We start from the raw sequence: 13,555 nt of genomic DNA on the forward strand, positions 1-13,555 counted from the left end.
TTCTGAGAATTTTTTTTTTAAAAAATGAATAAACCAACATAGAACCCTTGAGATGGTTGTCTTTGGTGTGGAGGAGGTTCCTGCTGAAAATGCTGGGACGCTTAAGGCTTGGTGTTTGGGCTGCTGCAGAAGCCTCTGTTGGGCCAAGGGTCACCGATGCTTTGGTACGACTACCAGCTCCTCACACCCCACCACCCCAGTGATGCCAGAGGATCCCCCCACACCCCTCTCTCCATCCCTCCCCCCATCACCCTGCCTGTGGCCCCTTCCCCCTCCCGGGGCTCTACGCTCGCTTTCGTCTCCCTTCCAGGTTTCGGAAGCTGGACGGTCTCAGCTTCATCTCTGCAAACTGGATGGAATACTCGTGGCCCTTCCAGTGGAACCAGTTAACACCCTGCAAAGAAAAAGTGTGAGAGGTCACACAGTTAATTCTGCTCCTGTTGTCAGCCTTGACTACTCTCATTTCAGCATGGAAGCTGCTTTCTAGCTTAGGAACAGAGGTTCAACCAAGCAGGGGGACTTTGGGAAGGACAGGGCTCTGGGTACAACCTGTACAAACAAACCCACATGATGTCCCCCAGAGCTGTCACTTTTTGTCTGGCTTTTGTGGCACGAAGAACATTTTGTTTCACATGTTGAAAACCACAATTGTTCCCTGCACACTTGGGGTATTCCCTTGGAAATTCAGACGAAAACCTCAACATTTCACCAGCTGACTTTATTGCATCATGTCATAGAATCAGAGAATGGTTTGAGTTGGAAGCAACCTCAAGGATCATCCAGATCCCTTTATGTGCGGGGACACCTCCCACTACATTAGGTTGCTCAGAGCCCCATCCAACCTGGCCTTGAACACTTCCAGGGATGAGGCAACCACATCTTTAATTAGAATTCTTGTTCTGTCAGCAACTGCCCATATTTTTTCTACAGTAGGCTTGGTGGTTCTCTGATGTCTGGCTAGCTAAACCACCAGACAGATCCATAGTTATTCCCTTCCTTCTAATGCACTATGGAAACCTTCAAACACCAAGCTCACCTGACTGTGGCTGTTGTCACCATATCTGCCCATCAGATTGACTCGGTGACAGTTCTTGTACCAGAATGCACCTTTGTATGACAAAGCACAGTTGGTGATGGCAGAATCATTGTCCTTGTCAAAGGTGGAGAAAGACCTTCCATTATGGTACGTCATGGAGTCACCTGGATGGGGGAGATAAAAGAAAGTGCAAAGTCAGTGGTTTGCTTAGCTTAGAATCCATGGGAGTGACCATTCTGCAGAAAAGGCACTGTCTGTAAAGCTTGGTTATGTACCTAAGGTTGTAAAAATTGACTTGTTTTACTACCAAAAGAGGGCCACAATTTTTGTTGGAGGCAAGTCAAAATATTTTTTCCAGGTGGTCTGTGACCCCCAAATGATTATGTGGTTTTTCATGCAGCTCAATTTATGCATGTCCTGCTGAAAGCTGGATATGGGCCCTGTACAGAAGGCAGTGTGGACAAACCAAACCCAAAGGGACCTCCACAAGGAGTGAGTTAAGACCAAAGGGGTCTTCTCACTTAGCTGGTCCATGCAGCACAACCACCCATCCTCATCAGCTGGAAACACAGACAGAGGGGTGTCTGCTGCCTTCCCACTCCCAGGGCCTGAGTGTCCATTTCCAGATGGGTGCAACAGGAGCAGCCCTTGGTGCACGCCTGAAGCAGAGCTCACATTCATGCTTCAGGATCTGTGTTGCTCTATTAATCTTAGACCTGAATGCTCAGAAAGAGGAAGCAGGAGGATTGAATCCTGCTCTTACCATAGCAGCTACTACTGCTCTGCATCAGTGAGTATGCCTTAAATAGGCATTAATTCAGCTGCTGCTGCATATCCCCTGTATTGTTAACAACTGAGCACAATTTTCATGTGATGGCCACAGACGTGGACAGAGTCCACACACACCTCTCTGGGGTCTGTTTTATGCACCTTGCAGCATGCCAAGTGTCTTCTTTTAAGAGATCTTGTGGAGCTGGATTTATATCTTCATTTTCTGAAGCTCTGAAGAAGACTCAATAAGGGCTACAGGGTTTGCCTCAGTGAGATTACAAAAGGCAGGTGATTTGTTCAGCAACATTATGAATCAAATCATAGCAAGACACTGACAAGAGATGAGGCTGTGCCAAGCTATTATTAGCTGTATAATGACAGTCAAGCATTGGCCAAATGAAATTTGTGGCTGTTTAATGTACTTGTTTATATTCTGTCATAAGCATGCCATGAAATATGGCACCTAAATGACTGGGGAATTTAAAATGGAAACATGTTCATATTTCAAACACTTGGCATACAAGAGGTATCTGCTGCAATGATGATCTGCAACATTCACACACTGTTACCTTGAGCTAAATGAAAGGAGACTGCAAATCAGAAGGAAAAAGATCCTTGTTTCCTCTCACCTGCTGTGCCACTGTAGCCATCCACTCTGAGCCGGTACCTGCTCTTGGAGTCCCCGACGCTGAACTTGTCATAGACAGCATAAGCTGTCTCACCTCTGTCCTTCAGATCCACACGCAGTTCGTACTGGCCCTGAGAAGTGATTTTGTGGAGGTTCTCCAGACCTGTGGAAGTAAATGAACAATTTGTCTCCACAAGTTTCTTTGTCTACCATCTTGTATGCCACAAGGTCATATGGGTCCGGGCATAAGCACTGGTGTGGAAAGAGATATTTCATCTGTGTGGTCGTGTTAGCACAAAACCAAATGGATCAAGTCCAGAGGAGGCCATGAAGATGATCAGAGGGCTGGAGCACCTCTGCTCTAGAGGCAGGCTGAGAGAGTATGGGATTCTCTTCTCCAGAGCCTGGAGAAAAGAAGGCTTTGGGGAAACGTCATAGCAGCCTTCCAGCTCCTGAAGGGGCTACAAGAGAGCTGGGCAGGGACTTTTCACCAGAGAAAAGAGTGATAGAACAAGGGGTAATGGTTTTAAACTGAAAGAGGGGAGTTTCAGGTTAGACATGAGGAAGAAATTCTTCTGCTTTTATGATTTTCCTCACTCTTTTTATGTTGCTGACCACGTCCTAGGAGCGGAGGAAGAGGAAAGTTTGTAGTTGCTTTTTCTGACTTCTTCCAAATGCACCAGTGAGCCTTGGTTTGGTACATTTGGTGACCCAAGAAGCATGACACTTTGGAAGTGAAACTGGGGGACTGGCTCAGACTTGGCAATCTCAATCTCCCTCCCAGCACGCTACGCCTTGTCCCTTTTGCACAGATCGTGTTCCCATTTACAAATACTTTTGCCAACTACATGGAGGCTTCCAAGTGGCACTTAGTCATGTGGACTGTGTTTTCTTTTTTTAAAAGACAAATTCTTGCCACTTACCTATCCAGAATTCATCCTTAGGATCTCCAAAACCAGCCACATAAGTCTTCCAGTTCTTGTAGAAATCTTCCTTGCCATTTTGACGCCTCAGGAACACCTGCAAGCACCACAGGCAAGAAGTGTCATCAACAGATGGTGGGGCAGAGAGGGCACCAGAAGTGTGGCTTTTACAAATACAGAGGTTGGCACTGCTGCTCCCCCACCCTTACCACCCAAAGCTCCAGTCTCACTGCAGTTACTGAATTGTACCAAGGCTGTTGAATGCTCCTTGCTTTTTTAAAGTCTAGTTTGTCAGCTGGGTTCCCAAGCTCTCCTGAGTGATGTGTCCTTTACATTTCTGCTCTCTGCTATTCTAACAGCCCCTTGCACTTCTGGGTTTCTCAGCCAATACTTGCCTTTTGTCTCCACGACATTAAATTTTTCAATTCCTTCTTCCTTTCTGTGCCCTGGTTCCCTCTGACTTGTTCAAATTTGAGGACATCATTCACAGCCTCAGTGGGATGTATCCATGTGTGCAATGGCCTGGGAAGCCTGGCCAGCCACCACACCATGTGGCTGCTGAACAAATATTTTCTCTGGCCTGTGCTTTAACCTCCTTCATTGTCTTTCTCATTCTCAATAGTCAGTCCACCCTGCTCTCACCTGATGACCTATTTAAAATGTACTTGTCTGGTCTAAGATGGTCATTTCATCACATCCTACAACAGGTCGAGAGAGATCAGTGCTTTTCCTAAGTGCTGAAAGCACTGATATGACCCATCCTTTGGAGACACCTCTCAGTTCATGTAACAAAAAAGAGCTGGTAACCTTGTTGTGGGTACACAGATTTTCTACCCTAGATAACATTCCCCAGATTTACAGAAAAATCAGCCCTACTCTGATAACAGAGCAGTATGTGGGATGCCAGAGATGAGCATGGATGGGATCTGCTACCCCTGCTCTTAGCACAGGGAGCTGTGGCAGAGGGTGGTGCAGCCCCTTCCCCTCTTACTCACAATCCATCCGCCCCCATCCTCGCCCATGTCGCAGAAGACTTGCAGAGGCTGAGCCCTGTCCCCATTCAGGTAAATTGTGTAGAGCCCAGAGGTGGTTTCTCCATTCAGAAGAGCCTGGGAGCAGTCCTTGGGGTAAGGATAGAGAAGACCAGCTGCACACACAGAAAAAGAGAAAGGAATCTTTTAGAAATCAGCATCTACAGGGATGAAAATCTGCTGTGGGTCATGGGCACAGCCAGGTACAGAGCCCAGTTTTGGGATTGCTGACCCATATAGAAAAAACCAACAACACAGTAAATAGCAGATTATGTTCATTTTTCTCTTGGATGTGCTTTTTCACATTTGTCTGCAATTTTGGGGGTGCTGTCAATGTGATATAATGACTCCCTGCTATGATGGGAGTGCACCCTCCAGCTAAATACTTGAATGACATGGCAGCAACTTTTGGGTACAACCAAATCTGCCAGTCTCTGATGATGTGACAAAAAAGGGAGGGGGAAATACAAAGACAGGACTACAGCAAAAAAAATAAACTGATTTGTAATATTTCTCTAGCAAGTACAACCTTAAATATGTTGTACAACTAGGCTTTAAAAAAACAGAACAAGCAATAACAGTTGAAACTACAAGGAGATGTCAATAAGCATTGCTTTCTGACAACAAGCTCATGGCATTCCCAGGGACAGAACAATTTCTAATTCCAAAAAAAAGCTTTTATTTATGTTCTTTTTAAGCTCACTTAGGCCTTTAACTTTGTCAGCCAATGGTCTAATTAAGTGATCTTCTAGGTGTGTCCATAGGAGAGTTTTTAACTGTGACTGCTCACAGGGTGGCTCGTAGCTCACAGGGTGTTGCACATCCCTGCCTGTGCCTCAGCTACAGAGAATTTGCATCAGCTTTGGAATATGGGGAAAAGTGGCTGTTTGCAGGGAGCTAGGTCAGTGTTTCCCTCTCACTAAGCAGCACACAAATGTATGTTTAGAGCTAAGCCAGGTCAGGCATTTGCCTGAATGAGGCAGACACTGCATTCTTAAGGGCAAGGCACCCCTTTCAGCCCCTGCTTATGATCAATTTACAAAACATCACTTAAATGGATTTGATTCTCAGGTTGGATTCTCCTCCTACTCCTGGTTGTGGATTGTCACCTGTTGGTAGGTTTCATCCTGCTCTACACAAGCAGTGACTGTGAGCAGACTTGGGGCTGAGTGACTTTAATTAGCACTTCTCGGAGTCCTTGAGCCAAAGCTGGGACAAGCAGCAGAAGAGAGAATGGAAATGGCTGAAGGTCCTTGCTGGGTCTGAAAGGCTGGAAACCATGAAATGTGAGACAAACGACAGCCAAGGTTTCCAAGTTAATACTAAACAATTTCAATTTTCTTTTTTTCTTTTTCTTTTCTTTTTTAAGGTCAGCTGTGAAGTGATCTTCAGAGAACCCAATCTCTTCTTTCATTCTGCTGACCAGAGAGCTGTGCTGGTAGAGCTGGGGCAGTCACTACCATGTAGCTTTGCAAAACTGATCTCACAAAGAGGAGGAAAAAAAACCTGCCCAGAAATTCATCTTCTCAGACAGCTGAACTGATTTGTGTTTGTGCGTGTGTGGTTTGCTTCCTTTCCACTTGAAATGTTGATTTATTAATGCAGCAATACTGAGGTAAAGCAAGGTGTCAGTTTGGATTTTAAAGAGTAAGGCTTCTTCTGATATTTTACAAGGGAAAAGCAGGATGATTTGTCAGAAAGAGGATTATAGAGGTGATGTGGATGGTCAGACAAAAGATAATCTCATCCTGCCAGTCCAGGGAAAGCAGATGTCACTACAGCTCAGGAGAAAAAGGGACTTTTTGCACCAACACTGCAAGTAAATGAAGTGCATACTGACAGTTGGATTTAAAATCTTCTATGATTTCTGTGTCTGCTTATTGCAGAGCTCAGCTCTGTCTGGAGAGCAGAAACTTATATGTTATTTCAGCTGTGTGTGGGCTCTGAAGTCCTTACTTGTGGTGAAGACAGTCTGGATTGTTTTACTCTTCAGGGATCCACTCAACGCCTGGAGTTTAATTGTGTACTGGGTAGATGGGCTCAGCTCTGTCAGGCTGTAGGAGGTTGTGTCAGGGTTTAGGATGACTTCCTGTGGAGAGGAGAAATAACAGAGGGAAACCTCAGTGAGAAAATCACAATGACCAGAATTGTTACGTATTTCATTTTGTTGCATCACTTTTTGTAGCAATTCTTTATTACAATTTTAACCATCTAAATTATTGAATACAAAACTGATATTCTTCTAAGATTTTTATCAAGGTAATCTTCTTCAGTTTGAGGAAAGCTGCCAGGAAATTAATGTTTACCATCATAATGTGTAAGATGTGTGGTTGAAAAGCAAGTCAGCATAAATGTTTACATTGAGCTTCCACATTATATAGATGTCTCTGTGAAACTCATACAAAATTAAGAAGAATCACTCTTTAGGACAAGGAAATATCATACACCAGTCATTAAAAATTGTCATTTTCTGGAACTTGAGAAGGCTGAGTTTCAGTATGCTTAGGGAATTTACTTTCTTAAAGATCTGAACCCTTGGTAAGGCTGGCCATCCAAATTTATCTGTGATTTTTGTTGGGATCCATCCCATCGATATTTAAACATCTAGTGTAGTCTAGTTATATAGGAACATATAAAAATGATTGGTGAGCAAAAGGCACTTTCAAATGCAATTCATCCTGCCTTAGATACTTGCACAGGGATGGATTCTCCTGATCTGAGAAAGGAGAATCCCATTGCTTGGCTTGTGTGAGTTTACTCCATGATAAAGGTTTGGAATGAATGAAAACGGTTGCATTGCTGGACACTTCAGAGCACCTTCAGTGCCCAGTTTGGAGGCACAGCCCTCCTGGCTTGGTTACAAGAGCTATACCTTGACTCTGCCATCAACAGACTCATAGATGAGGAGATAACCAGTGACTGGAGCACGTGGAGGCCTCCAAGTTATCACAGCTGTTTCTGACTGAACCTCAGTGGCACTTAAATCTCTAGGAGCATCCAGCCCTGAAGGAAACAACAGATCAATTAGAGGCACACCCATACGGAGTTTAGTACTCAGTGTCTTAAAATATCAGCAGTATATTAAAACAGGCAGGAAAGCAAACTTCTCCACAGAAATCTGAAATTTAAAAATATTTTGACCTAAATTTTGTGATTAAAAAGTCATTTTCCCATTGGAAGTTTTAAAACAAAGGTGATTTAAGTGAAAATACTGGCTTGTCTCAGGCACTTTAGTTTAGAAGAAGTTTCATTGAAATTCCATTTGAAACAAAACTGTGCCATGCATTATTTAACACAAGCTGACAGATTGATATTTACATATTCCCAGAAAGAAAAACTTTGTTTCCAATGATGCCTCTTTTGAACAGGAAAACTTTCCATACCTGGTCTGGCTACAGTTTCCCTTCACTGTATTTGTAACACTGAACTGGTACAGCTCAGCTCTTGGCTTTCTAGTTAATGCCCTGGGATAAGCCAAGCACCAATCAGGAAAGATGCCCATGGAAAGCTAGAAATATGAAACCAACCAGATACCTTTAGCATTGGTACCCAACATCAGCCCCCAGAGAAGAGTCCCTGCTTTGTGTGAGAATCCATAGAAGCAGGAACAATAAACCACCTTCTGGGGCAGTCACACTAGCCTCCCACCAGCAAAAATTTCATGCAAATACTAACAAAAGTCAGGTTTCTAGGGAAAAAAAGCACAATGTGCTGGCTGACGTGATGGTGTTAGAGAAAGGTGAGCCAGATGGGATGTAGGACCTGTAGTAAACTGGGTGGAGAGGGTCTCGCTCTTCTGCGTGTCCTTCAGGGCATGGACACTCAGCGTATACTCAGTTGCAGGGCGAAGGCCCTTCAGGTCATACTCCACAGTGTTTCCTGACACCATCTGAGTAACTTCTGGTTCTAAGAAGAAAGCACAGAAGAGAACAGGTCCCAGCATTATTCAGACATATCATGATGTACTCAACTCCATGCTTGTCCCAGTAATTTATCTTTTTTTTACTAGCTGGGAGCAAGTGCAAACCAGTAAAAGCCCAGAGCCCATCTCTGCTTACCCCCCTGCTGAATCTGAATGAACACCAGAGCTCTTTATCTAGAAGTACTAGCACTCTCTAGTGGTCATATGAATTATAACACCATCTCTTCTTCGCAAGAATTATCGGGTATTTCTGTTCATGTTTGAATTCGGAATGCTTAATTAAACCTATCATTTAAAAAACCCTTCCAGAGAGGCATCTCCTTTAAATACCGGCCCCTGAGTCCTCCTGGAGTCTCATTGCTGCTTCCACTTCTGAGCATCTCTCAAGAGCTGTAAGGCTGTCAGCTCATCACTAACTCCTTACCTTCCTCAGAAGCGTAGGAGACAACATAATTATCCACAGCAGCAATCGCTGGCTGCCAGGTTGCCAGAGCCTCAGAGTCTGTGATGTTCAACACTACTAGGCCTGACGGGCTGTCCAGAGCTGCAAGAAACAGAATAACAGATTGAAGGAATTTGACAAACATTCTTGGCTCTGTGCAATGTTCTGCTGTAGATATGTGATATAAAATGCACAAGGACTGCTGCTTGGTGCTGCTTTTATGATCCCCTCTGGAATAGTGGAGCTCTGCAGAAAATCCATCAGTGCCTATAAAGAGATATCAAATGTCTCCACTGGAAAGGGAGGTCAATGCCTGAAAAGATTAAACACTGGGAACAGACATAACTAACCATGTTCTCAGATCAGTCTTGGTATCTTCAATCTTAACAGCTCTGTCAGAGCTGACAGATTTCTCTCCACACTCTCTAATCTGAACTGCTTTTTGGAGCAAACTCAGGAGACAGAGCTGGGAAAAAATAACTAATATGATGGCAACTGACAGCCACAGTGACCTTCCAGCAGCTTGTCCTGCATGTTTATCAAGAAACCAGAGCCAGCCAATCATCCAAAATCCCCATATATCCTACCTTCCTTTCTCATGGGACTCTACTTTGCATACAGTTTTATGCTGAATTGGGATAGATGTCTGTCTCCAGTACACCTGGAATGGGCTATAAACTTCATGTTATTATCCAATAGTCAACTTGTTCCTTGCCTCAGTTTTCTGAATATTTTTTAGCCCCCCAAAAAAGAAAGAATGAAAGAGGCTGCAGGGTGGGCTCAGAGGGAGCATACTGAAGAGACTCTCATTCCCTGCAGGGATGTTTAAAGCTATATTGAAGAAAAACCAGGAGAGGGAATGTTTTTATGCTTAGAACACAGACTGGAACCTGAGAGATGTGGAGTTTGAGTCCACAGCAGAAATGGGGTTGAACTGGACCCTTGGCTCCCCCATCTGTAAAATGGTATTAATTAAGCTTCTGGGTTTTTGTTTGTTTGTTTTTTCTGATGAATTAGGACTGTAAATGTAGAAATTATCTCTGTCTCACTGCAAGTTGGTTCAGCACTTAGTAAATGGGAACCTGATCAAACTTAAAAGTTCTTTAATCATCTCTAATACAAACACACAGAGTGGGCAAAAAGCTTCCTACAGCTTTTGGGGACAGCAAAAGTGGGATCTTAGTGGGTCCTCAGCTCCAGTTCCAGAGCCTCCTCTACAGCACAGACAATAGATTTGAAAACCTCCTGTTTCCTCTTTATATAGTACCTGTTTTCAGAGTGCCAGAGATGGGTTCACTTTCTTCAAAGCCTTTCACAGAGATGATACTAACATTGTAGTCTACACCCGGGACCAACTTCATCAACTTGGTCCTTGTCTTGCTTCCATCGACTGTAATGACATTTGGAGTACCTAGGATGGAGCCAAATTCCAAGGGATTAGTGACACAATACTCCAGTAAATGCTTGAAGGGTGTGTTTCAAGTTGAAGACATTATAACAACACATACAGGTGTAGAAGGAAAATTGGTTTCATCCTGGCTTAAACCAGGACAACAGGAGAAAGAGAATTTTCCCATTGCAATCACTGATGTCAATGGGCAGCCTCAGGAAAAAAGTATTGTTGCCATGACACCTACATCTTAGATATTGGCTTGCATTGATTCCTAGTGGTATAGCTACAGTATCAAAACATTAACATTGCTGTCCAGAACAGAGTAATTTTACAAATGAGATGCAAGGGGAAAACACAGCACTCCTGACATGGAAGTTCATACACCTGTGAGGACAGGACTTGCAGCTTAGGTCTTTCTTGTTTCTGGTAAGGGCTCAAAGTTTCTCTTTCACTCATCTCTCTTTCAATGAAGATACAGTATATATTATCTTAAGAGGTGCTGCATGTGTGCTAAAGGCCTTAGGACACATATTTGTTTCAAGTTCTGAATTTATTCCAGGAAAGCACTTAGACAAGTGCCTCACTTTATGATCACAGATTGCTCCTTTGCTTCTGTGGGATCAAAGTTGTATATGTGTATTTAAAGTTGCATGTGTGCTTGCACACCTCAATGTCTAAAGGCCTGTATCTCTACCTGTCTTAGTCAATAGCATGTCTTTAATGGTCCTGACATCTGTAGTGTTTGCTCTTCAGTTGTTTCCTTTCAGAGGTGTCCCCAAGTTATGCTAAAAATCTGGTTAAGTACAGGAAGTGTTTTAAGCTGAACATTACACCAGAGATAGAATAAAACAACACTGGGGAGTATTAAGTCATTGCCTTGGAAAAACATCATAACCACAGATTACAAATGTTATTTCCATGGGTCATTTTTTCAAATATGAAATATGTCTACATATAATAAATGTCTACAAATGTCATTTGTATATGTCAAATACCATGAATGTCAAATGTCATATGTCAAATGTCATAAAATTTCTACAAAATACTGGGACAGTTTGGAAATAAAACCTCACTTAGGAGGCTCAGTGGGAACAGAGATATTTGTAAACATGGCCTGGTCAGGGGTACAACCATTGCAGCATCTAGCTCTGAGGTCCCTGACAAGTCTTGTCCATGGGATGTGGATCACTGTGTTCAGGCAGAGGTTGGTTACAGGGATCACATCAGTAGTTTGAAGAAAAAAAAAAAAGAGATGATCTGTGTAAGACCATCTGGGAGATGGACTGGGAGATGGATATCAGCACAACAAACCCTTCCTGCTCTACCTTTTAGCACCTTCCTCCCTGTCCCTCCTCGTGGTTACTCACCTCCTGTGACAGGGACGTAGGAGATGCGGTAGGTGTCCACGCGGCTGCGAGGGGGTGTCCAGCTGACTGTAGCAGAGTTTTCTGTGATGTCCGAGAAAGAAATTCCCTTGGGAGATCCAACAACTGTCAGTGGAGAACAGAGAACAGACACACCACATAGAATGAAAAGGTAAATCATCTGTTTATCAGCCTTTAGTGCTGGATCACCAATTTGCCTTATCCCTCTATCCCAAGAGATGACGCTCACAATATTCTGTCCCAAACAACACTAATGCAGCAAGTACCAAACAGGCAATGGGCTTATTACCTACTGACAGCAACAATCTCTTTGGTCTAAAATTTTCCTTTTTCAGTAACATTACAGTAGTGCCACAGACATCTCTCCTCTTACCATGTACAGCGTTATAGAAAAGCATGGAGGAATACTTGCAGGAATGCCATTCTGTTACTCAGGACTCATTGTATTGATCATTTTTCTCTACCCCAGTTTCATTTGGATGATTTTTAGACCTCCCATTGAATCCCAGAGCCCTGCCTGTGACACAGCAACAGCAGCTCTCAGCAGGGAGGGATCTGTCTTGCTGAGTATGAAGTTTCTACTATAGGATGCTTAAAAGAGCCCTGGGTTCAGTCACTTGAGTTCATCAAGGGTTCATCCTCTCAAGCCCTGACTGCCTGTAACTTCTGTTGGCTTCAACCTAGAAGGAAGAAAATTTTCTTCTTGGAAACTCTATCTATCTGAGACCATGATTTTTCTTAGGTACATTCAAGCACACCCATCCAGAGGGCACCCAACTACAACCACCATGAGGAAGGCACTTGTGGTTCCACTGCAGGTCTTTGTCACACAACTCAGTCTTTCCCTGGACAAACCCAAGCAACTACATTTGCCCATATTAACTCCATCAGTAAACTGGACAAACAAAGCCCAAGTTGTACCAAAATGACCCAATCTTAAGGTACAAACCAGCACATTTCTGAAACATTCTAATTTAAGGCTTAATTAAGCTACTGTGAAAGAAGCATGGAAAGGGCTTCTGGAAGGACATGGGAAAGAGACCTGCCACTTCAAAGTTTACATTGAGCATCTCACTTCCAATTTGCTTCTTTGCCTGTAACCAAAACAACACTGACACGTGTGAAAAATAAAACAAACAGCCCACACAGAGTAGGCCATTAGCACAAAGAGGAGAGATACCAAACACCAGCCACGTTAAGAGCAGTGGAGACAGGCTGAGGGCAGGGGAAGGGGGGCAAGGGGAGAAAAAAAGTGACTGTGCTTGAAATAGCTTGGAATGTGTCTGTGGGAAAGAAGTCAGAGGGCTGTTTGTTCCATGTGTCCCCAAAGCTCTTGCAGCAATGCACTAAATCAACTGAAAGGCAAGGAAAGAAAAACAACTGAGCTCTCAAGAGAATCGTGAATTGTTCTTCTAGAGCTCACTAGATGTGTTGTGTTTGGGGGGTTTACTCACATGGAGAAGCCAGAGAAAGAAAGAATTACAGGTAATGAAGAAATCAAGGTGGGGTTAGTAAAGCTACATGACAGACAAAGTTGCTGCTGTTTTAGGTACAGTCTGAAGGAAACAGAAGAACATAAAGAAAACCTGGGAAATAGAGAGAAGTGAAAATCATATTGATTTTGATCCACATTATAAGTGTCCTTAGTGACTGCTGAAAAGTGCTAGTGATGACTCTGGAGACCAAAGAGATGGACCAGCACTTGGTTTTCATACACATGGGGAATTCCAGCTTATCCCAGAAAATAAAGTGCCAAATCCATCCCACTTGGACTCTCCTGCACACAGTTCATGGGCTCCATGCTTGATTTCTGTACCAGGTGAACTGCACAACCAACAGTATTAAGAAGAGCCTCCTCTACATGGGAGCTCCACATCCCCAGCTACCCCAACTGCAGCTGCTTTCCTGGGAGCAAACCTGGCAAAGAAAGTTCAACAGGCCATCAGAGCAAGCATCAGTCCTGGAATGTGTCCTAGAGAGTGAGAGGATGGTACCTTTGAGCACAGGGGAATTAAAAAGGAACA

General features: G+C 43.6%; 1 protein-coding gene across 4 annotated transcripts in view; it reads right to left on the minus strand.

The window, feature by feature from the left end:
- Positions 1-221: 221 nt before the first annotated feature.
- The window catches only part of TNC (tenascin C), a 72,982-nt gene continuing 59,648 nt past the window's right edge, over positions 222-13,555 (minus strand). For 3 of the 4 annotated variants that reach the window (XM_051636731.1, XM_051636729.1, XM_051636730.1), the window contains 11 exons: positions 11,514-11,636; positions 10,021-10,164; positions 8,736-8,855; positions 8,152-8,295; positions 7,262-7,392; positions 6,346-6,478; positions 4,354-4,505; positions 3,359-3,455; positions 2,437-2,598; positions 1,037-1,200; positions 253-394 (listed from right to left, as the gene is read on the minus strand). In XM_051636731.1, coding sequence (XP_051492691.1) covers positions 284-394; positions 1,037-1,200; positions 2,437-2,598; positions 3,359-3,455; positions 4,354-4,505; positions 6,346-6,478; positions 7,262-7,392; positions 8,152-8,295; positions 8,736-8,855; positions 10,021-10,164; positions 11,514-11,636 — 1,481 coding nt within the window. In that variant the 3' untranslated portion in view covers positions 253-283. Of the gene's footprint in view, positions 395-1,036; positions 1,201-2,436; positions 2,599-3,358; positions 3,456-4,353; positions 4,506-6,345; positions 6,479-7,261; positions 7,393-8,151; positions 8,296-8,735; positions 8,856-10,020; positions 10,165-11,513; positions 11,637-13,555 lie in introns of all 4 variants that reach the window. The other variant, XM_051636727.1, reaches the window with a different exon arrangement.

The sequence above is a fragment of the Apus apus genome, chromosome 19 (assembly GCF_020740795.1).
Source record: "Apus apus isolate bApuApu2 chromosome 19, bApuApu2.pri.cur, whole genome shotgun sequence".
NCBI lineage: Eukaryota > Metazoa > Chordata > Aves > Apodiformes > Apodidae > Apus > Apus apus.